Source organism: Melanerpes formicivorus, unplaced genomic scaffold (assembly GCF_026170545.1).
Source record: "Melanerpes formicivorus ecotype bairdi unplaced genomic scaffold, bMelFor1.0.p_v2 SCAF_20, whole genome shotgun sequence".
Lineage (NCBI taxonomy): Eukaryota > Metazoa > Chordata > Aves > Piciformes > Picidae > Melanerpes > Melanerpes formicivorus.
In genome coordinates, this window is record NW_027142372.1 from 8306317 (window position 1) to 8332486 (window position 26170).

General features: G+C 51.5%; 3 protein-coding genes across 17 annotated transcripts in view; 1 reads left to right on the forward strand and 2 right to left on the reverse strand.

The window, feature by feature from the left end:
* AP1G1 (adaptor related protein complex 1 subunit gamma 1) overlaps nt 1-2597 on the reverse strand; it is a 44699-nt gene extending 42102 nt beyond the window's left edge. The window contains exon 1 of one of the 2 annotated variants that reach the window (XM_068150662.1): nt 2312-2597. The gene's annotated coding sequence lies outside the window, so the exon portion shown is untranslated. Of the gene's footprint in view, nt 1-1903; nt 2007-2311 lie in introns of those variants that run through there. The other variant, XM_068150663.1, reaches the window with a different exon arrangement.
* A 1140-nt stretch (nt 2598-3737) lies between these two features.
* On the forward strand, nt 3738-13693 carry ATXN1L (ataxin 1 like). 6 transcript variants are annotated; one of them, XR_010988841.1, is made up of 4 exons: nt 3815-3892; nt 4203-6022; nt 11687-11932; nt 13608-13693. XR_010988841.1 is itself a non-coding variant. In XM_068150666.1 (3 exons), exons 2-3 carry the CDS (start codon nt 4313-4315, stop codon nt 11741-11743), a joined length of 1767 nt encoding a protein of 588 aa, XP_068006767.1. In that variant the 5' UTR covers nt 3815-3892; nt 4203-4312; the 3' UTR covers nt 11744-13487. The 6 variants fall into 6 exon arrangements, 5 of the variants coding, with proteins under 5 accessions (XP_068006766.1, XP_068006767.1, XP_068006768.1 ...); XM_068150666.1 differs by lacking the exon at nt 13608-13693 and having other exon boundaries at nt 11687-13487; XM_068150667.1 differs by lacking the exon at nt 13608-13693 and having other exon boundaries at nt 4203-5908; nt 11687-13487.
* A 132-nt stretch (nt 13694-13825) lies between these two features.
* Nucleotides 13826-26097, reverse strand: ZNF821 (zinc finger protein 821). 9 transcript variants are annotated; one of them, XM_068150677.1, is made up of 8 exons: nt 25831-26097; nt 25583-25710; nt 24015-24102; nt 17092-17217; nt 16456-16598; nt 15801-15905; nt 15168-15334; nt 13826-14480 (listed from the first exon to the last, which is right to left on the reverse strand). In XM_068150677.1, the coding sequence occupies exons 3-8, from the start codon at nt 24052-24054 to the stop codon at nt 13826-13828; spliced, it is 1236 nt and encodes a 411-aa protein (XP_068006778.1). In that variant the 5' UTR covers nt 24055-24102; nt 25583-25710; nt 25831-26097. The 9 variants fall into 9 exon arrangements, with proteins under 9 accessions (XP_068006778.1, XP_068006781.1, XP_068006779.1 ...); XM_068150680.1 differs by lacking the exons at nt 25583-25710; nt 25831-26097 and adding exons at nt 18571-20531; nt 21881-22151 and having other exon boundaries at nt 24015-24104; XM_068150678.1 differs by lacking the exons at nt 25583-25710; nt 25831-26097 and adding an exon at nt 24957-25494.
* Between the last annotated feature and the right edge of the window lie 73 nt (nt 26098-26170).

Sequence of the window (26170 nt, forward strand, 5' to 3'; positions counted from 1 at the left end):
TTAGCAGATTAATTTGCACTCATGTTACTGTAACTGTTTTTTGAGTTACAGCCTCATCAATACATTCACTTATTAACTTTGGAACTCTCGTCCAATCCAGCAACACAGCCCAATGAAGCAATACTGGTACCAAGGCCCCTTCCTCAGAGAAGAGCTGAGTATCATTACCAACAAACTAACTTCACTTTGTGCCAAGAGAGTTTGCCCTGTTATTACCAAAAGTGCCAAGAAATCAAACAACTTATCTGCTGAAGTTATCATACATTACCAACTTAAAAATAGAAATAAGTATTTACCCTGAACAGCCACAAGAAGCTTTACTGAATGAATCAGCTTCAGAAGCAGTTAAGATTTTTATGAGCCCTGACAATCTGAAAGGCAGCTCTCCAGACCTCGACTGCACTAACCAAGGCAGCCTGTCTGCATGCCTGCGGACAACTTCAGTTCCTTTGCTACTGTTCACAACCTTTTTACATCAGTGCTTGACAAACTTGCCCATCTCATTTGACTTTATAATGATGGCATTGCACAGCTCTGTACAAAAAGAAGAGCTATCAAGAATGCAAACAGTTTTCTATCCCTTACTCTCTCACCAGGACACTGCAACAAAAGCACTGCAGGACCTCTCACACTACCTTCAGGAACAATATCAGACCAGCAGAAATAGGAACAACAACAAGCCAACAAACAAAAACCCCCCAAAAGCAAACCAAAACTAACAAGAGAATGTTTTTTAATCAAAAAACCAGCATGAAATTTGGAAGCTATCTTACACACTAGAGACAGAAAAGTTGGATCCTTTTACAACGCAATCACCCCGAACTTACTTTCCCTTTCTCAACAGTGAATACTTTGCCCCACCACGGAAGAATCAAGGGCTTCACACTGAACCCCTCACACACACACATAAAATGCTCTTGCTTTCGCTGAACTTTGAGGTACCCAGTAAAGTTTTCACATCCTGTGCCAAATACCAGAGTGCACGAGGAGGCGAACGAAAGATTTTGGCAACAGTGCAGACCTTGCAAACAAAGGAAGAAATAACAAGTGTAGTTTATAGAACGGGAAGGGAACAGGCACACAAAACCAGCCGTGCTCGATCACGTGGAAAACAGGACAGGAAAGACACAAGAAGAAAACACAAATCTCTGTCATTTTAAATGCAAAATGCTAGGGGTGCTACAGAGAGGAATACACGCATGTATTTTCTTTGTTCAAGCCAATATGAGCCAAACTGGTCATACATATACACCCTTCCAAAAGCGTTCCACTGTTCTGTACTGTTCCATTAATATTTCAGGTACCAGAAACTAAAATACATCACTAAGCATCATTTACAACACAATAAAACACACAACTGTTCCCTCTGCAAACTTAAAGAACAATGCTTACTATAAAAAGCCCCACACCTTATAATCTGTCTTCTAGCTCTTGAGAGAAGAGTGACAACTCAACCAAGCTTGACGAAGGGACTTGAAACTGTCTTTACCGATTGATTCTCAAAAAGTAGCCTAGCACTAACACAAACCCACACCTGCTGTTTATTACACAGGCCTCTGGACAGAGCTTATAGCTGTTTTGCTTCTATTAGAATCCATGCAGTCAACACGCAGGCACTACAGGTATTAGAGAGACACTAACTGTAACACTCTGAGCAGTTGTGCAGCACACGCAATAAAATGCCAAAGGAAGGATGGACGCAAAATTCCAAGCTACTTCTTAGGCGCCAAAGGCCTCCAGCATGGGTACAGTCATGCTACACTTCGCACTGACAGGACTCCAGCAGGTCTACGCTTTCCACGTCAGGGAAAGCGGTGTAAGATCACCCGACTGCCAGTAACAAGGGCTAAGAGAGAATCCTGTCAGCAACACCTTTCCAGCGGGTAGTAACAGAAGCACGTACGAAGTGTTGCCTGTGCCCAGGAAGGCAGCGGGGCAGTCCGGCAGCGCGGGGCAGAGTCCGGAACGGGCCCCGGCCGCCGGGCCGAGGCGGGGTGCGCAGGCCGCGGCCGAAGAAGGCCGGCACGGGCAGGCGGCCCGAGATTAGTCACGCCGGCGACGGCCGCAGGAGGGCATCGGGTGGCCTCCGCCGGCAGAGGAGCCCACGGCGTTGTCGCGGGCCGCAGCCCAGCCGCGGAGCTCGGCAGCGGGCAGAGGAACGAAGGCACGCGGAGGCCCTGGGCACTCGGGACCTCACGGGCCACGGGAGCGGAGACGCGGCCTGACCAGCGACGTAGCAAGGGAAGCAGGCAAGCGGCGAACGCCCGGCACAGAGGCAAGCTGGGACGGCGGGCACCACGGCCGCACTCACCGGGCCGGTCCCTGCAGTAGAGGAAGCGGCAGCGGCAGGAGCCAGGCATTCAAAATGGCGGCGGCGCGGCCGCAGCACCGATACCGCAGGCGGAGGGATCCTCTCGCCGGCACCTTGCTCTCAGCCTCCCGGCTTCTACCGGCAGCGGGTGGGGAGCACGGCCGCGACGGCCTCAGGGGAGACAGCAGAGGGACGGTGCGGCACCACCGATGGCAGACGGAAAAGACTACTTGCACTACTTTTCTTGGCGGAAGCACCCGAAATGCTAGTCTTGCGAGGAGTGGTGCGTCTGCACCGTGGCAGTCACTGATGGCGTCACGCGCGGGGCGGTCTTTCGCGGCGAGCGCTGTCCCGTGGAGGGGCCGGGCGGGTCGTGCCGCCCGCGAACAGGGTTCCGCCGCCCGAAACGGCCGGCGCCGGGGCGAGGTCCTCACGGAGCTTGCCGCTGCGCGTAGAGCGCGCAGGCCGCCCGCGAGCAAGGCCCAGCTGCTGGACAGAGGCCGCCCTTGTCCGCAGCAGGGAGATTACTCTCAACTTGCCACTTGTCGGTTTTAATCGTTTGCTGGGGACTCCGGGGACAATGTCATGGTCGTCTCCTGACCTCAGAGGCTCGGCTCTGTACCTTTAATGGGGCAGCAAGAACGAAGCAGAAAGTGTTGTAGAAAGTGTGCGGGGAGACTATTCCGAGACCAGCCCTGCGGTGGGCAAGGCCGTGCACCAGCAGCAGCAGGAGCGGGGTACAGGTCTGGCTTGCGTGACAACTGTGATGGGGGAACCACTCGGAAAGGACATGTAGAGCGGGCATAGGGACACCGCTGCTCGGCCCCGGGGTCTGGATTTAGGGGGAGACAGGTTTAGCGTGCGACAATGAATAAGGAAACTAAAGAAAGGGGCTCAGCCCCCCACTGCACTTTCCAGGAGTTTAAGTCACCTTAAAAATCAACGAATGCCAAGAAATGGCACATTGTGGGGATCTGCTGGTAGCCAGGAAAGTGCCGTGCAGTGGAGGCCCAGCTCTGAACAACCAGCAGGCAGCCGTGAGTCGCGTGTGCCCAGCCAGACGCCAGGAATGTCCACCTGAGGGGAGTGAGACGACGAAAGCCTCACGAGCCGCCTTTCCGACTGGGGACTGGGCACGTCCTTCACCTGCAGGACGTCGCTTTTCCCGCGCCCCGCCTAGCGGGGCCCAGATCTCGGTGCAGGCCTGTCCTCCTGGCGACGCCGCCCTGCGCGCCCCAGAGCAAGTTCTGCCGCTCCACCGCGACATGTTCTCCGCCAGGAGGGTCCCCGGTACCCGCCGGCGGCGGTGCTGACGTTGCTACGGGGCGGCCCATACGCGCGGTGCCATCGGGCCCAGGCGGGCGCGGCTGATTGCTACGACAACCGGCGCTGCAGGTATCCCGTGACGTCAGCCCCGGGCGCCGTGTCGTTCCGCCCCCTGCCGGTCAGTGAGGCACTTCCTCCGCGCGGAGCGTGACGTCATCGCTGAGCGCCGCGGAGCGGGGAGGGGTCGGGCCGGAGGCGGCCGCGGGCGGCGCCGGGGCCGATGGGGGTCGCGGAGGAGGAGCCGGGCGATGGCGGGTGAGCCGCGGGCTGCGATGGGCACCGGGCGGGCCCGTGGAGGCGGGGCGCGGACGCGGCGCCTCGGGCTCGGTGGGGCGGGGTGCGGCACGACCGGAGCTCTGGGGCCGGGGGTGGGGCCGGTGGTCGGGCTCGGGCGCCCTCCGTCCCCTGGGCTGGGGCCAGGGGCCGTCGCTTTGCTTGCTCTCGGTGCCGGGGCTCGGGGCTCCTTCTGTCCCTGCGGCACAGGGGCTCGTTGTGCTCCCGGGACCCTCTGTTCCTGGCTCGGTGGTGGGGCCGGGACTCATGGCTCCCTCTGTTCCTGCTACAGGTGAGGCAGCGGCCGGCAGCGGGGACCTGGGAGCCGGCGTGTGGCAGCCCCTGCGGGTGCCCCCATGAACGAGCGTCGCGGCCGGGGCTGCCGGGACACCACGGGGCACCATGAGAGCGGGCCACGAGCGCAGCCAGGAGTGCCTCCCGCCAAAGAAGCGGGAACTTCCCGCCGCCAGCTCCGGCACCGAGGCGGGACGGGCGGGGGGTACCCAAGCTTCAGGCGAGGGCCCCGAGTGGGCTCGGACAGCTGGGCTGGGTCCCACAGCGCTGCGCTATGGCTCTGGCGAGGCCACAGAAACACTGCCAGGGCTGACGGTGGACCAATATGGGATGCTCTACAAAGTGGCAGTGCCACCCGCCACCTTCTCTCCCACGGGCTTGCATCCTGTGGTGAACGTGAGCCCCCTGCCCCCTGCCTTCAATGTGACCTCACCAATAATCCAGCACCCAGGGGTGCCGTACCCTCCCATCCACTACGCGCAGATCCCTCCAACGTCCCTACAGTTCATCGGCTCACATTACACAGTGCCCTATGCTGTTCCTCCTGGCTTCCTGCCTAGTCCTCTCCTGTCTCCTTCCACCAACCTCACCGCCTCTCATGTCTCCCACTTTGTGCCATATGCCTCTCTCTTCACGGAGGAAGCCGCTCCTTCCCCCCAGACTACCTCTCCTACCCACACCTTCAACAAGCAAGCTTCTGCAGTCTCTCCTTCTGGCCAGATGCAGCACCATGCTGGGACGCAGCCATTAGATATTACACCAGGTAGAATTCCTGTTTATTATCAGATGTCTCGGCTACCACCGGGGTATTCAGCATATGAGACACCTACAGCAGGTGGAAGCCCAGAGTCTCCTCATCAAGACAGTCAGCTAAGTTCGGAGGTAGCTGCTGCTAATGGTGGACAAAGGCATCTGGAGCATAGTGTGGTGAAGAGGACCAGCGAGGCTGTGGACTCTGCCAGCAGTAAAGCTGAAGAGTGTCTGCCGGGGACTGCAGTGGGATGTGTGGTTGATGGACAGTTCCTTTCAAGTTACCAGACACTGGGAACAGAGGTCTCTGTGCCAGCTCAAAGAAGCACCCCAGATGCTGATCTGGAGGTTCAGAGGGTGGTAGGTGTGTTGGCATCTCAGGATTATCATGTTTTGGCAGCCCAGAGGAAAGATGACCCGAGCCCTTTAAACCTTTGCCATAATGTCCCTGATCAGCAGGGGGAGTCAAAGGATGCGCTGAGGAACGCAGTGGAAAGGGCTGCTGCCGAGAAAAGCCAGTCCAGGAGTCCATACGTAATGTCCCCTGAAGAGCCGGTTAGACAAAGACAATTAACCAAAGGAATGGTGATAGCCAACGGCAAGCCAGTCCTGGTTCCCGTTGGATCTGAGCACGTCCGGTTTTCTACTTCAGAAAGCCTGGTGAGGCAGAGCCCTGATGCACAGGCTCGAGGAAGCATGCTTGAAAAGGACTTGGCCCGGCCACAGCCACCCAGCTCTTCACACTTGCCCTCTCACTTCATGAAAGGAGCCATCATCCAGCTGGCAACAGGGGAGCTGAAGCGGGTAGAGGACCTGCAGACTCAAGACTTTGTTCGCAGTGCGGAGGTGAGCGGGGGCCTGAAGATCGACTCCAGCACTGTGGTGGATATTCAGGAAAGCCAGTGGCCTGGGCTTGTCACACTGCATTTTGTGGTTGGGGAGCAACAAAGTAAAGTGAGCATTGACGTGCCACCAGAGCACCCCTTCTTTGTGTATGGCCAGGGCTGGTCCTCCTGTAGCCCAGGGCGGACTGCTCAGCTCTTTGCTTTGCCCTGTCACAGGCTGCAGGTGGGTGATGTCTGCATATCAATCAGTTTACAGAGCATGAATGGCAACTCTGCTTCTCAGGCTAACCACCCTCTCACAGATCAGCTGATACCTGCTAGGGAGAGATCTGAAAGAATGGCTCTGGTGTCCAGAGAACCATCTGACAGAGCTGCTGAAAGGAAGAGCCACACAGATAGGGACAGTGCAGTCCAGAGCTCTCATGCAGAACCCTCTCAGCCTGAGACTGTCAGTCAGCACAGCTGGACAGCCCCAGGCTTCCAAAGATACAGCATGCAGGCAGAGGAACCTCGACCCTCTCTGCTCCGTCCCTCTTTCATTCCCCAGGAGGTCAAGCTGTCTATTGAAGGGCGTTCTAATGCAGGGAAATGATCCCTTTGAGGCTATGAGTTAGGGCATCCCCTGTAGGTGAGCCTCACCATCAGATGGAGAAATTGCACAGACTTCATGACAGGTTCACCAGCAAGGCTGCTTTCTGACCGGCAGGACTGGCTTTATTCCAGTTCAGTGGCTGACCGGTTCCTCTTGGGGAATCAAGAGGGCTCCATTGCCTCAGGGAGCAGCAACAGACTAGCTGGGGTAGGCAACAGGGATGTGCTCATGAGTTTGCAATGAGAGCATTCCAGAGGTTGGAGGCTGGGGCTTTCTCACATCTCCCTGAGGAACAGATTCCCTGCAGGGCAGGGTAGAAGCATTTCAGGATAGGTGGGGAGATGAGGAGGGCAGACATGGCTTAAGGTAGCAGATGAAATTGCTGAATATGTTATTCCTCCTTTCTCATGATAGGGAGATATGGGTCCCCACTGGAGTTTGGGGGGCTCTGCTCCCAGTTTCCCTTTTCTTCACACATGCACTTTAAAAGGACCGTTCACCGATGGAGCTCTTGAGGGCAGGACGGAGATGCTTCTCTGGTGGTTCTGTTTAATGTCTCTTCCACTGAATCCAACTGCTCTTTCTTCTTGCAAAGAATGTATGGATTTGAATGAATCACAGAAATCCAAGAGGAAGGATCAAAAGGATGGGTTTGGGTGTAGGTGAATAGGGAACTTAAGCACTTGGGATGGGACACGAGTTGGGATGGGATACATCAGCGTCCTGCTATAAAATACATTTCTTTATTTGCCACCAAATTGAATCTTTCTTGCCCTGTTAATAACTTAAAACATAATCTCTTGGGCTTGTAGCTTTTGCAGAGGCTTAGCCTATGGATGAATGAGGTTGGGGGTTTGGGTTGGATTTTGATGTTTTGGGGTTTTGTTTTAGAGCTGGAGTAAAATATATTCAGCATTCTCTAGGGAAGAATAGAAGACATATACCTTTTCTGTGAGAAGACTGAGACTATTTTGTAACTACATCAGAAAAAAAACCAACAACCTTTCCAGATGGCTAATTCTTGCCTGCAGGCAGTTTCCTGAATAAACTCTAGACAAGAGACAACTGTTGTGCATGTGCAGGCAAGGTACACAGTTTCTGCTGAGTACAGCTGTATGATTAATGTAGGGACTCAAAATATCACAGCATCACAGGGTATTTTGAGGTGGGTTTCTGTGAGTTCTGGTGCTTCGTTTTGGAGTTCCTTTGCAGAACAACACAGTAAAATCAAGAGTAGTCTTTGTCACGGTGAGATGTAATACAAATGTAGATTAATACCTCGTTATGGTAATAACACTCCATTCAAGTGAAGGCTCCTGTAGTTACACTAATTTGCCCTCCCTGGTGGTGTGTTATGACACCAACTCTAGCTGCTTAGCTAGGATGAAAAATAGTCACTATTATTTTGAGGCTAAGAGTCTTCACTGGCTGAACTGGGTTTAAGTATTCCTATACTAAGGTGCCCATCTCTGTGTTAGGACCAGGCTTTTGGGAGTGTTTCTCTTTCAGTGTGCAGGTCCCCACTAGAATTCTGATTCTGCTCCCAATGTTCAGCGTACCATTCTCCGTCTCCCTTCTCCTTCCTAAAATTTTCTGTTGAGCATGCCTGACTGTGAGGGCACTGCTTCTCTCTTCCCCTGAACGGCTTGTGTGCCAGCAGCTCTCCTCAGCATTGCTGTCCCTCAGTCAGCTTGCAGTGATGGTGTCTTAGGGCTGTTCTGCACGCTCTCCAGGAATGTGTCCTTGTACTTGGCTGTCTTTAGTTGGCTGTGTGACGGCGGTGCTCTGCCTGGGTATTAAGCAAATTTAGAGAGTCTCCAGAATGTCCCTTCCATCCAGGCCCCAGCCCTATTTTCCTAGCACATTGCTAGCTATTTCTGTTGCCTTTGAAATGCCTGCATCAGGACAGTTTCTCTTCAGGCCTTAGGTGAGATACACGCTACTCATGCCTTCACTTGTTGTGCCTCATGGGGGTTTCTCCAGGATGAGGATGCTGCCTGTATCACATGTAGCTTCCCCCAGGGGACACTGCTGCCGATCTCATCAGCTGCATTTGAAATTTGTGAAGTCATGCTGATGCTGTCACGTGAAGATCCTGTCTCCTTGGGTGCAGCAGCTGTGGGAGCAGATGCTATTTTCATGGCACTGTTTGTCAGTAAAAGTGTTCTGTCTGGGCCCAGTAGCCTGTCCTCATCACCTCCGTGTTTCACCATTGCTGTTCATCACTCTCCTATACAAAGACCTCGATCACCGTTGGTTAGTACTTAATGCTCAGGATAACCAGGCAGAAGGCAGAGGAGCACAGGTTGTCTTGCCTGTTCTTTACGTGGTGCATGCAGAGGAACTCAAAGCTGTGGCAGGCGGCTAAGAAAGGGATCTTGCATACGTATGGTGTGTGAATGTAACAGGCTGGTTGCATGCATAGAGGGAAGGGCTGAGCAGATGAAGGGTGCAGAGCCCCTTGTGCATCTTTGAACACAGAAGTCTGTCTTTTATAGAGTATTTGGAGAACCTGCTATCTCTTGTGGGGGGGGGGTAACTACTCCTAGATCTCATCTGCACTAAATAGTGGCCTGAAAGGGCAGATGCTGATGTAAAAGGCAAGATGCTGTGTGAATAAAATAACTTTGTACTGTAGGCAGCTGAAGAGCTGTGAAGGTGCTCACCCTGGTGTTTACCTGGCTGCAGGCCTGGACTGTGGTTACCTGCTGATCTGCCGAGTGTGGTTCTGGGCTCTGTGGAGCAAGCCAGGGTGAATTTGACCTTGGTGCTTCTACCCAGACTCGCCATCAGTCCCATTGATGTGCATGTTTCAGCTGCCAGCTCTTATGTATGCAATGGTTTGGGGCACATCTCATGGTGGGGCACTGAAATGAAGAATCTGGGCATCTGGCTGTTTGCACCAAAGGCAGCAGATGGGACAGGGCCACTGTTTGCCCTCTGGCCCCGCTTAGCAGGATTTGTAATCACTGGAATCTGTTTTACTAGGTTGATCTGTGGTGCTCAGCACCTGTGGTGGTTGTTGTGCTGAGCACTGAGGCTCACCTGAGATAGGGAGTGTGTGAGACAGGCTCTGCTGTAGGCAGAAAAGCTATGAACAAGCTCAAGGAGGAGGCTCTTTATTTCTTAGGTTTACAGGAAAAGGAGGAGATAAAGCCAGGAAGACATTGTGGAATGAGATGGTTATCTGGGCTTTTCTGCTGGCAGAGATGTGACAGGCTTCTCAGAGAAATGTACTGTTTTCCTGCTGCTATTGTGGAGGGGAGGAGAGCTGTGGTCTGTCCAGCCCAGAGGTGGGGGCCTCCTGGTTTTGGTCTTATGCAGCCCACACTCTGTGGCAGGAGTCTGTAGGATGCCATAAGGGGTATCTGTAGCCACCTGTCCCATCTCACAAAGCATTCCGTGGGTCAGCTGCCCAGCAGAGGCCAGGCCTCTTTCTAGGCTGCATGTACACTGTTGCTCCAGAAATGTGAGACTTGCTCCAAGTGACAAGCGCTCATCACTACCAGTCTATGCAGAGGAAGCTCTGTCTGGAGAGCAGGAGAGCTGCAGAGGCCCCTCTGCCTCCCCTTTCCAGCAGGTGCACCAGTATAATGCACTTTTCACATTAAGTGTCCCTGCCCCCTGTCCCCATCCCACACTTGAAGTCACTTTCCCTCATAGAGAACCAACAATCCTTGTAACTCAGAAAATACTGTAAAGGAAACTACAGCAGCTTGAGTAGCCCAGATGCTAGTTCCTGCCCGCAGCAGTTCATGTGCCTTTCCCTAGTGTTACCCACAACTGCTCTTTGTCTTTCAGACTGTCCTAGGGCCTGAAACTTTGCAGAAGCTTCTCAGATGGCTATGAATGCACGTTCTGTACAGAGTTTGGCCCAGGGCATGTTCCATGTATGGCTTAAGATGCTGATGGTCAAGGCCCTTCCATGGTCTGCATTTGTCTGTGGAGGACAGGACTTGCCCCTAAGGTCCTTCAAGGCTGCTGCCACCCACCACACAAACACAACCCCCTTTCCCCCCATTCTAGTTGTTTTCTGCTTCCCTGGCACCTTAGCGCCAGGGGAGGGTCTGCCCACGCAAAGCAGAGAAACAGGCGTGTGGCACTGGGGAACATGGGCTGCCCTGAGGCAAGGAGGTCTTTGTAGATAAGTGCTGATCCCTCAACTATAATCCCAGTTATGTAATGGCTGTATTAACATGTAACCGACCGCATTGTATCTAAAGCCTTAGAACTAGTCAGGTGCTCCCCTCCAACCTTGTTCCTGCCCCTCCTCCTACCTGATCTTTAACAAAGCATTAATAATTCTAAGGATAATCTCTATTTTGTTGTGCTTTTTTGTAACTGTTTTAAATAAATCAATTTGTACTGTATATTTGTACTTTTGGTGAGATCCTTTTTCCTGTTTTACCATTTTAAGTCTGTACTTGGCTACACACAGATTGTATTTTTATTGTTAATGCTCTTATGAATATTGCATTTAACTTGTTGACTCTGTAAACACAGTATATATCTATATCTATATATATATATATATAAACCAATAGCTTTTCCTTTGGTGTTTGAGACTTCTTGCTCGTCTGTAGCATCAGTGATCATTAGTAGGTGGCTTCTCTGGTCTTACACAGTGATCTGGAAACTCGTGGTGAGGGCAAGGTAAAGACTGTCTGACAAGTGGATTATAAGACATAATTCCATCCTCAAATACTTGCTTGAAGGTTTGGGAATGATGATAAGGTGCCAGTGAAACTGCAGAGAAAGTTTCAGCTGCAGATCAAACAGTGAAGCTACATCGCTGTTGGCCAAACAGAACAGCAAACTCTGTTGGTCTGAGTATGAAAGGACAGAGGTAAGAATAAAAGTGAGAGATCAGTTCAGTGTGCCAGGGAATGTGGGGCTGCATGGATCCTTTCCAGATCTGGTGCCATTTCCCAGAGAGAGGAAAGGATGTCAGCAATAAGAGATGATAATGTGTTGAAACAGCTTCCATAAGGTGAGGAAACAAGGTGGTGTTACAGTGGCAGGTGAAGAAAATTACAGTGTTGAAAAGATTAAATGCTTTCTGTAGCAAGCTTCCACAGCAGTGTCCCTGAGGTTAGTTTGTTACCGTGACAAAGAATGCAACATGATGCACTTTGAAGCATTAACTGGGGCTTTTGCAGACTTCAAGTTTTTCAAAATGAGAAAAGAGGGGAAAGGCAGGTTTCTAAGTAGTCTGGCCAAAAGGTTTTGCTTCTTGTTTTAACTTTTCTGATCTCAAGTAGGAGTCTTACAGTCACTGTTTCTGACTTAATGCAGAGAAGCAGACATTGGAAAGAAGACAGCAGCTCCCAGTGTATCCAGACCACCCTGTAACCGTGCTGCAGACCTCAACTGGAAATGCTGTGAAAGCAGCTGGGGTGTTCAGCCTACGAGACACAGATGCATGGCACCCCGGTGTTTGGTGGGCTGACCTTTGGAAACCACAAAGCTACAGCATGCGTTTTTAGATGCTCATTCTTAAAGAAACCAAATAATGGAGAGTGTACCACCCCTTTGCCTGCCGTGAGTCCCTCTCTGCTCATCTTTTGCCTTTTCCAGTTTAAATATGCCTAGGTTTAATTTCCATAGTGGCATGGTTTCATAATGATTTCTATTAACAGTGGGAACCTTTTCATATGGGTACAGACTAAGATGACCTTTTGTCTTGGCTACTGCTTGAATCACTTAAAGAAGACTCCAAATTCCTTACCCTCTGGCAGTTTTTTTCCAGACTTCTTCTTGAAGCTTTCCATGGCTCTTCCCTAGGTGACCCCTCTCCCATGTTCCTCCCATTGGTTTTGGTGATGAGTGGAAGCAAAAGCAACTTTCTATTTTACCTGTGTAGTTCTGGTTACTAATGGTCCCCATTTCACCCCACAGTGTTATTTGCAGTGACCACTGAAAGTCACTGCTGCTCACAGAGGAGGTAATGCTGATCCGTGGTCCCAGATGAGCAATGTTGTATTTGGCTACATGGGAACAGTTGAACAAGCCTAGGTTACTATTATGTCATGGACTCACAGAACAATTGAGGTGATAAAGGACCTCATGTAGGTCATCTGGTCCAACCTGATCAAGCAGGATCACCTATAGCCAGTGGCCCAGCACTATGTCCAGACAGCTTTTGAGTATCACCAAGGTGGGAGACCCCACAACTTTCCTGGGTAACCTGTGTCAGTGCTCTATCACCCATACAGTGAAAAGTGTTTCCTGACATTCCTGCTCAGTTGGTAGCGCACAAGACCCTTAATGGGAAGGTCGTGAGTTCAAGCCTGCAGTGGGCAGTGGTGTCCTCCCTACTCTAGTCAGGACTCGATGATCTTTGAGGTCCCTTCCAACCTTAGGAGTACTGAATACTGAATCTCCCTGTGTTTCCCTTTGTGCCCATTGTCTCTTGTCCTGTCACTGGGCAACACTGAAAACAGGCTGGCTCCATCTTCTTTACACTCTTCCCTCAGATCTTTATACAGATTGATAAGATCATCTCCTCCTCTCTCAAGCCTTCTCTGGGCTGAGCGGTTCCAGCTCTCCCAGCCTTTCCTCATGATCTTGCTGGCCCTTTTCTGGACACTCTCTAGTATGTCCATGTCTCTCTGGTACTGAGGAGCCCAGGACTGGACACAGCACTTCAGGTGTGGCCTCACCACTGCTGAATAAAGGGGAAAGCAAATCCACACAGTATTACTGGACTGACCTGCTGACTTACTGTTTACCATTCAATCAGCTTCTTCACTTGCAAACCTGACATGCTGTTTAAGTGAACATTAACTAGTGAGTAAAACAGGAAACTTGTTTGCTTGTTGTCTTACCTCAGTCAGCCTTTGTTAGTGTTTATATGGGGTATCTGAGAACAGGAACTCAGTTTACTCTTAGCTTTTCCATGAATGCTACTGCAAATGAGCACATAGTGTTAAGAGAAAGGGCGGGCAGAACCATTTCCAGGGATGTGACATCCTCCTTTGCTTCCTCTTTATGGGCACAAACGTTGAGGGATTTAGTCCTGGCAGCGTTGTCCTCAGCTCCCTCATTCATGCTGCAGTAAACAAGATTCTTTTTTTAGTAAGGCATGCTTTCACCTACAGCAGATTTGCAGCAGCCCAAACCCATCTAGGGGGAAGGGTCCATGAACAGGACAAAGCAGAAAAGGTAAAGAAAGGCACTAAATAAACATGAACATTAATTTATTTTCTGCTCACAGGCTGTAACTTGCCCCCCAGAGCAGACTGCATCCTCAGAATCTGCTCCCACCAGGGCTGCTGTGGCAGACAGCGCTGTTCTCCTGCCACGTTCGGGAGAAAACCACAACCATCTGTCGGGGAGAGTCAGCCGAGGACCCACAGCAGCCTCCTGAGTTCTGAATCCTGCTAGAGTACCCACAGCAGGTGCAGCAGTGGTGGCACAGTCCTTGGCTGCAGCTTAATGCAGCGTGGTGTTGCTCTGCTCCTCAAACGTCATTTTGCCCAGCAGCTGGCTCTCCAGCTCCACGTTGCTCACTGGCAGCTGGAAAAAGTTCATTTCAGCTGCCAAGGCAGCCATGGCAGAGGGGTCCTGGCCAAACTGCGCCCGTAGCATCATGTCCATTTTCTCCAGGCGCCGCTTGAGCCTCTTGGCCTCACGCTCCCGGATGAGCCGGGCCTGCCGCTTCTCTGGGGTCTCGTTCGCGCGTTTCAGCCTCATGGCCTCACGGTCTCTCTGCAGGCGCCGCGCCCGCTGCTCGTCTGTCTCCTGCATGCGCTGCAGGCGCTTGGCTTCTCGATCCCGCATGCGCCGGACTTCCCGCTCCTCAGGGGTCTCATTGTCCCGCCGGCTCTTCTTGGCCGTGCGCTCCCGCTCCAGGCGCTGCAGCCGCACCTCCAAGGGCTCGTTCTGCCGGCGCAGCGCCCACTTTCGCATGCCAGGCGCCTGTGCCTCCAGCAGCTTACGATATGCGGCACAGTTGTTGCACACTAGGAGGATGCCCGCAGGGTACACGGGCGGGTGGAAGGCAATGTCTTTCCCCTCAACACTGGAGGAACCCTCGCTCTGTGGTGCTGGCAGGCGATCTGCACTGAGCACCTCTGGCAGCTTCTCACTGAAAAGAAGAGAGAACAGTCGGAGACCTGGTGGGACAGCAGAGTCCCCATCTCAGACTACCCAGGGAGCTGCAATGAACAGAACCCCTACTACAGCTCATGACAGAGGCCTCTGCTAACCATTCCTGCTCACACATCTGAATGTCTGAAATGAAGCAACATCATATCTGGGGGTAGGAATCAGGATAGCCCAGAGCAGTATCAGGGCTGGAAGAACAAAGAGCAGGAATTACCCAGCAAGCTGCTCCTCGTCATCATCTCTGGATTTCTTCTTTCAGCCCTATTACACCAGTCACTGGATGATCTTCCACCAGGCAGGCCACAATTTCTGCCTGTAGTCCTGCTCTGGGAATGCTGAACCCACCTGGGCAGTACGCTAAAGGACTGCTGGATAAGGGAACCATCTGATTGTTCTCCAGTGACTGGAGACCCCAGCACTCTCTGCACTGTTCTAGCTCTCTACAGTGCTAAGGAATGCTCTTTTAACAGCACAGCCCCTGGAGATCTTCACAGGTGATGCACTACTGCAGGCAGAAAGGGATCAAGGGAATCTCACCGGGGGTGTTCATAACTCTCCTACAGGCCTTAGTGGGTCCAGAGCCATGCCTTTGGTGTCATTTAAGGCAACCCAACTTCATCTTTCATGTGGGTACCCAAGCCCACTCACCAGCCAGGGTGACCCTGACCTGTTGAATGTGACATGGCTGGTGAAGCGTGCTCCACACACTGCACAGTTTGACAGCTGGTCCTCTGAGTGGATCAGAAGATGTCGCCCAAGGGATCCTGGTGAGCTGAGGGCTCTGCCGCACACAGGACACATGTAGCTCTTGGCACTCACCACAGCTGCTGTGTGCTGTAAAACAACCACTGTGGTGTTAGCTACAAACTGCCCAGCTCCCTGCCCAGTCCAAGGCAAGCTCAGCAGACACAGCAAACCATCTAGTTGAGCCTCTTGGAATGAGAACACTTCACCACTGTACAAAATAAATAACTGAGTGATTAGGAGGAAGGCTTATCTCACTGAATGATGTAAAAATTGCTTTCATGTTTAATCTCAAGGAACTGCTTGGACTCAGCCTGCAATTCCTTGCTGAGTCTGCCTAAGGATAGAGTTTTGTTTTCCAGATTTTCAGACTGGTGCTTTGCTGATTCTTTCCCCAAGACACCCTCAGCTTACTGCTGTAAGCTTCAGTCACATCCTAGCTAGAAGCTCAGTTCTGTGACTCCAAAGACCAGAACAAAGCTACCCTGTCCTTTGAGTTGTTTCTGCATTTGGGACATAAAACTAGAGATTTCCCACTGTTCAGACCATCTCTTACCTGATATACATGAGCAATGAGCTGCTCTCTGCTTCCACACTCCAGCTGGCAGAGAGGGCACTGGGAGAGCCCCAACAGAGGGTCAGCATTCAAACTCTCAGGCACCTACAGGGAGGAAAAGCTACTTTGGTGTAAAGGCACATAGACCCTGCACATAGCAACCCTGCCTGCCCTTGCATATAGTCAACCCTGCAGGCAGGCCTTGACCAAATAAAATGCTGCATGCCCAGTCCTGCTGGTTCCTTGCAGTCTGAAAATTCCTTCATGTAGCCTCTGAGCAAACCTCTGGCTACCTCAGGGAGAACAGCCACAGGCCTCCTAGCCTCTGCTTGCACCCAAGCTCTTGCTAGTGCAGTGGTTCTAGCAGGCAAGGCTGCTCTGCAACAGAAGGGAAGGGGCAGTCAAAAAAAGGCACCAGAATTGAAGGAAGGGGACACACTGTACAATCATCTTGGCCATCCAGGACAATGGCAGCTGGTGCCTGCTATCTTCCTGGCAGCCCAAGGACCCTTCATACCCTATCTGCCTGCTGGGAGATGTTCTTTGGAGGAGGTGGGAGGTAGAAAAAGGTAAGCAACCATGATGGGGAGAGGAGGTTGTTGACATTACCCTTCTCTCTCCCTGGTAGGCTAAGATAGAGCTGGTACACACTTGCCTCATTTTCCCTCATCACTGGGGTTCCAGCCACTGGTTGTTCTGCATTCTCCAGTTCTTTCTTCACTTTCACCATTGAGCCATCCTCTTCAGACGTATGGGAAGAAACTTCATCCTGGGTGGTTTCCTCCTCATCACTGCTACCTGGAACATGCAGAACAGTTATTCCCAAGTGTCAGGACCCTGAAGGCACTCATAGACCCTAGTTGTCATGGCTGGCATCACTTGGGCTCTCTACCCAACCCCTGTAACCACGGGCTCCATTTAAACTCAGGCTGCAGAATCTTTGGGCCTGGGCTGTTACCCTGCCTTGCTTGACAACCACTAGACCATTGGCTGGACTTGCTGCTGTTGCCAGCCTGCTCTGGTAAGCTGGGACTGCATCCTGGTGGTGAGGTCATTACCCAGTCTGTGTTGTGGTGGTCCCTGGCTGCAGGCTTGCCTTCCCTTAAGGAGCAGCCCTAATTTTGCTGTTTGCTGACAAAGTCCTGCACGGGAGCCAAGAGCTAACCCAGAGGAGGAGATGGGTAAGATGGCCCTCAGAATACCCCCACAAGTCATGCATCACTTAGTCTCACCCCTTGCCAGGGTCTCCCCAGTTCACTACCTTGCCATTATTGGAAGGGGCAGAACTCACTGCTGCTGGAGTCAGGGTCTTGCAGTGGATGAATGGCTGGCCTTTGGTCCCCAAGAGCTCCAGAAAAGTTGTTCTTCATCATGGCTTGGCGGGCTTGTTCCTCCAGCCCTGCAAAGACTTGCTCCCCTGGCAGCCACAAGGACAAAGAGTCAGACTGGTGCCATTCCATTGCTTTCACCACCATGACTTGCCAAACCCACAACAGGTGTGGGGCTGCTCACCTGCACTGTGCAGAACCTCTGAAGTCACTTCTCAGAATGCACTTAAGTTACCTCTCTGCTTGCCTACCCTGCAACACCAGCCTCTTGCATCTGATGATGTTAGCCCAGTCCCTGTGCGTAGAACAGTCTTGCCAGTGGAAATACACAGCATCAGACTGCTTTCTGCATACTCTTTGCATGCCACTCCAGCCACAAAAAAACCCCTGTGAGATCCCATTTATCTGCCATATGTAGCCAGCTGGCTTTCTCTGCTCCCAAGCTATCTACCAGCAGAGCTATAGCTCAGCTCTAGGTGGGGGAAGCCACTCAGGGATTATGGCTGTATCCCAGCTCAGCCATAGTGCTCTATGGTGCTGCTAAATCATTGTCCTGTTCCCTGCCCTGACAGGCAACTTGCACAAAAATAGTACCTCCCCAAGGGTCCTGGCACCTCATCTGTGCTCCACAGGGATACTCAAACCAGGGACTGTCCTCGGCATCCTCTGTCCCAGGAGGACTGAGGACAAGCTGCCCTTCAAGAAGGTGATTGTGCAGGAGCTGGTGTTCTGTTTGTATGGTGGGTAACTTGTTTCGCTACCTTGCCTTGTCCAGGGGTGGCTCTGGCTAAAATAAATCTCAGTAACACTTCATATGCTCCAAACAGAAAGCTAAAGGAATGAACTCAGAAAGATGGATGCTTATTTAGAATAGCTTACAGTCTGTTGTGTTGAAAGACACTGATCACTAGTACCTCAGCTCAGCAGGAGATGGAAACACATTCCAAAAGAAGCAATTATTTGTGCTTCTCTGAAAGAACCCTTCTTACAGCAATCACTGCTAAGGAGAACTTTTGGTTCCAAAAATAAGGCAACCATTCATTTTCATATTAAAAACAAAAATAAATTGCTTTGTTCCAGATGTTCTTGTGATTTACCTCCCAGTGGATAACTGGGATAAACTTCAAGGTGCTGAAGTTCCCAGTGGGCTAGCTTTTGGATTAAATCTATCAACTGATTTCTAAGCTCTCAAGAACCACTCAAAGCATGAATGCAAAAATGCTAAGGAAGACGCAGTGCATTTTTTTCACATAAAGCAAAAGCCAAAACCTGGCCTTCAGAGGAAAATTTACGGCAGGCCACATCAGGATCACCAGGCAATGGAATCCTTGACCCTTGAGAGAACACCAGTCCTGTTACTAGGACAGGTACATTCCCATATGATGCACAATTTAGCCAGCTTTGCCCCATGTTCATACTCACACTGCCTTCCTGGTGCTTACCTCGCAACTTCCAGCAGTGCCATATAAAGCAGTAATTTATGGAAGATTTCAAAGACTTTCAGAAGTTTCACCGAGACTGTGGGAGAAGAGTTTTAGTTCCCAACATCCCCATGGAGGTTTCCAAAAGCATTTGAAGGCATTTATTCTGTTTCAGAAATGTGAGAAAGATTTCTGTAATGAAGGCTTCAGAACACCATCCATGGGGGCTGCAGAGGTGCTGAGGAGCACCCCAAGTCTATTTGTCACTGGAAGAAGCAGGTGCTGCCATGACTGCTGTGACATATGTACCCCCATCAGAGGCCATTCCAGTACTGAATGTTTTTTGTAACCTGGAGTGCTACTTTTATGTCTGGATCACAACCCCACATTGGTGGGACTGAGATAGAGATGGTATGAGCAGCAGACAGTGCCTCTCCAAGAAGCAGATGTCCATAAACCACCAGGATAAGAGCCCAGAGGCCAAAAAGTACTGTAAGACAAAGTGTGCTGTAGTGAGGAAACCTGCAAGACAGAGGACAGATGTAAAACTGTGGTGGGAGATGTGCTACCTGTGATAGGGTAGCAAACTGGACTCCCAAACACCACAGCAGCTGCCAGTGTAAGCAGCGAGGTGTTTGTTTTCTTCCACCTTTCCCCTTGCATTTCCACTGAGCAGCAGCCTGGGGTCTAGTGGCCACTGGGTTCCTTGGGGCTCAGGCACACAGACTATGCAGACAGTTTGGAGGATTATAAAAGCTGTGACCTTTACAAGGGGTGACTGAGGAGGGAACTCCTGTGAGTAACAAGAGCATCACTCACAACCACCAAGAAAACCATTGTGTCTGCCAGCAGCCTTCCCACATGGCACACCCAGAACCAAGTCAGCATTGATTCAGTGCAGGGCAGAGAACTGTCAGCTTGCCAGCCAGAAATGCAAACTGTTAACAAACCGGTGCTGTTAGCAGATGACACCTTGTGCATTCTCCACTAGCCTGGACCTAAATAGGCATCATAGGATGGGGAAGGACAAACTTTTAAAAAAGCCATTTTTAGCTTATGCAGAATTTCTTCATGTATTAAACTAATACTGCCTCCAGAAGAACTTAGGGAAGAGTATCCTCCTGTTCATCTACTGATGGACTCAGGCCTACTTTGATGAAGCTTTAGAGCTCTAACATTTGACAGGCACAGGGTTAGGGTTATATTTTCATTGTTTCTGCTCACACTTGCTCACATGCAGACACTTAACACTCCCACCCCCTTTGAATACACTTCCATTTGTTTGGAAATGGAGTAAGACAGGGAGCAGCTTTAGGATCGCGGCTATTTGGTAAAGGAGCTTAAACTCAGTAGTGAATCCACAGACTCTTCTCCAGAAGTTTTTTTATTAAATACAAAAGGGCTGCAGGCTGACCAAAACAAGTCACTGTATTTGCTTTACAAACAGCTAGAGACGCCCGACAGAGAAAGATTGTACAAATGCCTCTGCTTTGCACTCCAATTCTCCTCTCCATAATCTTGTAAATGAGTGGGATGCCAGGTGAGCAGCTGTGGAGGTGGGGGGCAACCCTGTGGTACTGAGCAACAGGCAGTTATGACTGCTAGGATCTGGTGGTGCAGCAAGTTGGTAGCCAGAAATTATTTTTTTCCTGAGCCCTTCCCTTCTTGAACTGTATGAATGCAGGATAACTCTCAGATGTTCTGGAAAATAAACACACAAACAAACAACCCCCACCCCAAAATCCACACAGCGAGGTCAAAAGAAACTGCGTCATTCCCCTGTCTTCCTTCCTAAACAGAAAGGTCTCCCAGAGATCAGCCACTGTTTTCCCTCCTTGTACATCAATTTAAAGTCCCTGTTCCTGTAGGGTCTTCTCTGTGTTCCTTTCCTGGACCTGAAATCTGCAAGTCTTTCCACCACTGTGGATCTAGTCCACCTGCCCCATCGCTATTCTGGGTTGTCCACACTGCTGTAGTGGTTACTGAAATGAAAAACAACACAATTGAAAGAGTTAACAACAGCAGCCCACACAGCCCTTTAAGAACCAAGAATTTTGATGCAAGTAATATTTCTGCTGGGTTTGAATGCTGGGTGCTAATTCTTACAAGACACTTTCTCTTCAAACTGGGAATACCAGAGATGGCAGAATTCAAGGAACACCAAAGAGCTGAGAGTGTGTGTGTGTGTCAGGAAGGAAAGAGGATTAATGGGATGTTGGGACTAAGACAAAGAGAGCTAGAAGTAGGAGTTTGACTAACAAAAGCTGTTCTCAAGAGTCCTAAAATAAGCACCACTTGCAAAGGGTACAAGCAATAGAAAGTAAAGCAGCTCATGGGGTAGCAGGGAGAGGAAAAAATGGAAGCACGTGCCAACACCTGCAGATTTTTGCAAGCACGAGAGCAGCCCACAACTGATGAGGTGACAGAGCAGCAACAGGTGGGCTTGAGTGTGAGATCTGATGACCTGCCTGGAGATTTTAGACATTTATTGTTTAGACTCTGGGAGAGAATAAAGACCAAATTGAACCAATTAAGGTGTCTCCACAGGAAGAACGAGACTGCAGTGTATTTCTCTGTTCAGTGGAGAGCTGGCAATGAAATAAGTACATTCCAGTGTCTCTGCTTTGTCAGGTCCAAGAGTTTTTTTATGAACCATGTGGCAAAACAAAATTAAATTAAAAGCCAATCATGCTGCAGCCCTGCCAAAGGGGAATTGACTACAGTTAAAACAGTAGAAGGACTGGCCATCAGGTACAATGAGACTTTGGTGATAATTGCAATTTTTGTCATCTTTTCTGTATTATTTTGAATTTCCTTATGCATCAGCTTCCACTTAGAACTGTTTTGACCTGTAACCACACCACTTCCCAGCCAGTCGCTCTGCATGCCAAACAAAGTGCTTCTGTGCTAAGTGAGGACAGCAAATGTAGTTGCAAGAGCAAGGTTAAACAAGGCCATGCCAAGCCTGGAAAGTAACCCTGGAAAGAGGTGGCTCCACGCAACCAAGGGAGAGGAGACCTACAGTTGTCACTTGCCCTAGTCAGTCCAAGAAAGAAGATAACATGGAGTGGCCATGCAAAGAAGAAGTTGGCACCATCCTCCCCCAAACTTGTCCAGTTAGATATTCAGAGTGGTATTTATGCAAATCCAGAAAGCACTTCCCCAGCCCCACGGCCTGCCAAATCAGACCCCAGCTGCAGACAACTCCATTAAAAGCTGCATACCTGCTGTCCCATTTATTCCTCTCCTCCCAACCACTCCAGTCCCTGTGAAGAAGTCTCAATAATATGTCTGCTATGTTTCAGCCTGACTCCTCATTTGGCTGGCTCACCCAGTTCTTGGAGCTGATTCTCTCTTCGATTATCCTCGTCAGTGCACTGCATGGCATTTCTGGGCCCTCCAGATACACAGCAGGCTAGATAGACAGAGAAGTCCCAATGATTTGGTGGTGTTCATCATAAGACAGACAAGATTTTCCATCCCAAGGTGTGGAGACGTTGCCATTGACATGTTTCTTCTGTCTTTTGGTCCCTTTATTTTCTTGCGGTGCTGCTTGCAAGCTCTTGATGGCTCCCGTTGAATAGTTGCTGTGTAGCAGTGTACTGCGTGTAAAGGAGGTGAATAGGTCGCAGAATTCCTCTCTATGACACACCAGATGTCATAACCTCAACCTCATGCCCACTAGTAGCATGTTTGTCAGATAGCTTCCCCTGAGACCAAAACTGGAGATATAATCACTTGTGTTGCAGATAAGCCCCAGGAATGTTCACTGAGAAAGCAGCGCACAGCTGAGTACATAGAGTTTTGTGTAAAACAGCACAAGCTTCTGAAGATCATAACCCTTAGCAGTGGAGTGCAGAAAACAGTTGACCTAAGCAGCACAGACACGCTACCTGCATCCTTAGAGCTGTGGAACTCCCAGGTTTTCATACACAAGAGACCATGACTACACCAGGGGAGAGGAGAGCCTGAGTGTGTGCCTTAATCTAAGTCTGGTCTGAACAGCAGCAGTAGTATCTGAGCACTCTCAACAGCAAATGCATGAAGACACAAGATGTGTTACTAGCATCATAGGACAAAACACAGGACATTCCAGGTTTGTCTGAGAAAGACAGCTCCAAAGTCCTTGGTGTACCATCAGGCGAATCAAAGCTATACTCTGCCACTGCTGAACCCAGCACCCGGAAGCAGGAATTGGAGAGCACAAGTCAGTGCAGATGCGAAAAGCCACACTGGTGACCAAGGAAAGCTTTGTCAGCTCTCCCATGCCTAGCTCCAGCAGCCTATGGGGCTTTCAAGTGCCAGACAGAGGCAATTCTTGCCAGTACACTCAGTGAGTGTGCAGAGTGTTAGGCTGTATCACAGTGTATTTTCCCCCAGTACAGGGAACAGCATGCATAGGTTCCTGTTGCTGTACCCATACAAGAGGCAGCACAGGAAGAGAGAGACATGCAAGCCAGCAGCATCAACAAAGGGAGGCAGCATTAGGGCTGCAGCATTCAGTTCTCTATCTCATACTCTGACAGCTACAGCACTTTAGCAATACCAAGGCCCTCTCATCAGCCTTGCTTTCACATGTCTACAGAAACAGAAATTTGTTTTCCTCCTTTCAGCCCAAATTCCAGCCACAGAGCTGGGTATGAACAAGGACAGACCTTCAGTCCCCCAACTTCCCTCTGCTACAATCAGTCAGACAGAAGCCGTGCATGTGCAGTTTTCCCTTTGCAGCCAAATGTCCACACATATCCCAACTCCACTAACACCTTGCTGTAGCCTGACCGCACGACGTGCTGATGTACAGCACCTTCAGCCTTTTCGCCATCAAGTGCCAGGGTCTTGACAACGCTGGAGAAACAGAGGTCTGTCCTGTCAGCTCAGCTCAAGAATGATCTGACAGACTGCATTTATCTGTCCAGTACATGACTCAGCCACTGCCTACTCCCTGCAAGGAAAGTGCAAATGGCTTTCTTTACATTATCTGGTAGGAAACTGAAGTACACTGAGCCTCAGTTACATGCCCAAGACCAGTTAGTTGAGTCTGTGGTAGGGCAAAGACTGGAACCCAGGACTTCCTGGCTTTTAGCCGCACACACAAACCACATTGCCTAGAATTTCTTTTGCTATCCAAAACAGGCCAGAGCCCCAAAGTCACATTTCTTAGTGTACTAACTTGCACTTGTGACAGTGTGAATGCAATGTGCAGCTACAGATCCTGCACATACACACCTACCTTTATGGTGTTAGTCGTTTGGTCAAGCCTATCCCTGTCCTGTCATGTCAGGACACAGCCAGCTACCCTGAGGCACAGAGCTCAGTTTCTCTACTTACAGTCCCTAAGACGAAATGTGAACAACCACCATTCCCCCACAGACTACACCTTTTCATCATTTCCCTCCTCCCCATCTCACTCCACAACAATCCAGCCAGGGCAAGGACTCTGTGATACTGCGTAACGGAATACTCACAGTGAACTTTGTTAGGAGTGGTCTGTTTCCGACGGGACATGTTTCCCTGACCCGGAGGCAGCGTTGGTCCCCTCAGCAGAGGGCTCACCTGAGAAGAGAAGAGTCTGTCACACACACCACTGGTACCCACAGTGCCTCTGGCCAAAGGCAGCTGGCTGTCACTGATCACTTTTCACCCTTTTGTCTACAGGGCACATCCTGTATTACCGCAGCCAAAACAATCCACAAGCATTTCACAAACCACCCTGTATGGGCAGTCTCATCCAGTTCTCAGGAAAACTTATAAGCAATTCTGTCCCCAGTATAAAGAAAGCTCAGAGTGCCCCACTTAAGAATGACTGCAATCCCAGTCCAAACAACCTTCTCCCTCCTGTCTGTTCCCACAGCTGACAGGGGAAAAGCCTAACCAAATGTGTAAACCCTGCCTCAACTCTACCCCCTTATCCAGAGAGATACCAATAGAACAAAAGGCCAGACCACACTGAAGACTGGCATGAGGCACTGGATAATCCAGCCCAGGCAGACAAGGGAACCAAGCACCCCACAGTCACAGCTCCAGACACAGCAGCAGATGACAGGATGGTGTGGCCAGCCAGGGACAGGTCTTGAGCTGACAGATGTTCTTTGAAGGGAAAGACCTCACCACTCCCACAGATGGGCACATGCAGAGGGCAACAATGGTGCTGCTTGTCCTCCCTCCTGCCAGAACCTCCTGGGGCAGGCAGGGCTGGGACAGGCAGTGGGGACACAGGGAGGGACCACTGACACCCCACCTCACACAGGGGGATGCACCTCTTTGTCCCACACAGGTAGGGACACACTGACCCCCTCAAACTTTACAAGCAGGGGAATTGTCAACTCCTCATCCTCAGACTGACGGAGGATGGAATCAGTTCCAACAGCCTGCTCCAACAGACAAAAGGAGGAGCTGAGCCCACTTACCCCTAAACAGGACACAGGGATCGTGTGAGCCTCTTCAGACAGACGGGCACAAGGATCCCCTCAGCCTCCCACCGACAGACGGACACAGGGATGCCCTCAGCCTCCTCTGAGGGGTGCAGCCAGCGGTCCCAGCACACGGGAGGTGGCTGAAGGAGGGATCCAGCCCGAAAGAGGATGGATACATAGGCAAACGGACGCCGCTACTCTGGCAGCGGAACGGAAGGAGGAACCCAGCCCGCGCCCCAGAGATGCCGCCGGACCACCGTGGGACGCAGCCCGGCAGCCGGTCCGGACAGACAGTCGGTCCGGACAGACAGCCAGAGACCGGCCCCGCGCGGGCGCAGAAACCAGCGCGGGGGCCCCGCCGGCGGACGGGCCCGGCCCGGCTCGCCTTACCCAGTCCCGCTGCAGGCGCCGGGGAGCCGCAGACAGACAAAGGGCTGCCGGACAGACAGACGGGCAAGATGGCGGCGCCGCCAGAACGCGCGGCGCGGGCACGGGCGCAGGCACGGCCCCGGGAGCCCCCGGCACGGCCCGGGAAGCCCTGGCCCGGCAACGGCAGCACCGTGCCGCCTGTCAGAGCCCTGCCGGCAGAGCCCGGCTGCAGGTTGCTCGGAGTATCTCACCTGTCAGCCATGGGTCTGTCCCGGCCGGCAGCGCCCGGCTTCCCGGAGCCTCTCATTCGTACCGCTGCCGAGCCCGGCGCCCGGGCCGGGAGGCGGCTGTCCCCGTGCTCTCCGGAGTCTGTCTTACCCTGCGAGGTGAAAAATCACGGTTTTACCATTACTGTCAAAAGCACCACGTGCGTTTAGGACTCATGCATCCGTTCAAAAACGAAGAGCCCCGCAGAGAGGAGGGCTCCGGGCTTCCCCACCTCAGGCCACCTTCCGCCTCCAAGCGGCCGCTACCGCAGTACCAGGGCTACGGGCGCCCGACCCTCTCACGGCGGCGCCACCGCTGCTGCCTGGCCCTCGGGAAACGGGAGACCTCTTCGTCTTCCTTCGTCTCTGCGCAGTGCCTTCAATCGAGCGGGTCCTGTCCCTGTGGAGGCGGGGCTCACGACAAGGGGCAGGGGCAACCTCCGCGGAACGCCGTGCTCCCGGAACCTCCACGCCGGGGACGGGAACCGGCGGGCGTCTATGAGTCGAACACATTACACTGACGCGATTAAAATCCCTCCGCCGGATTATTTAGTTCCTCAGCATCACTCCCCT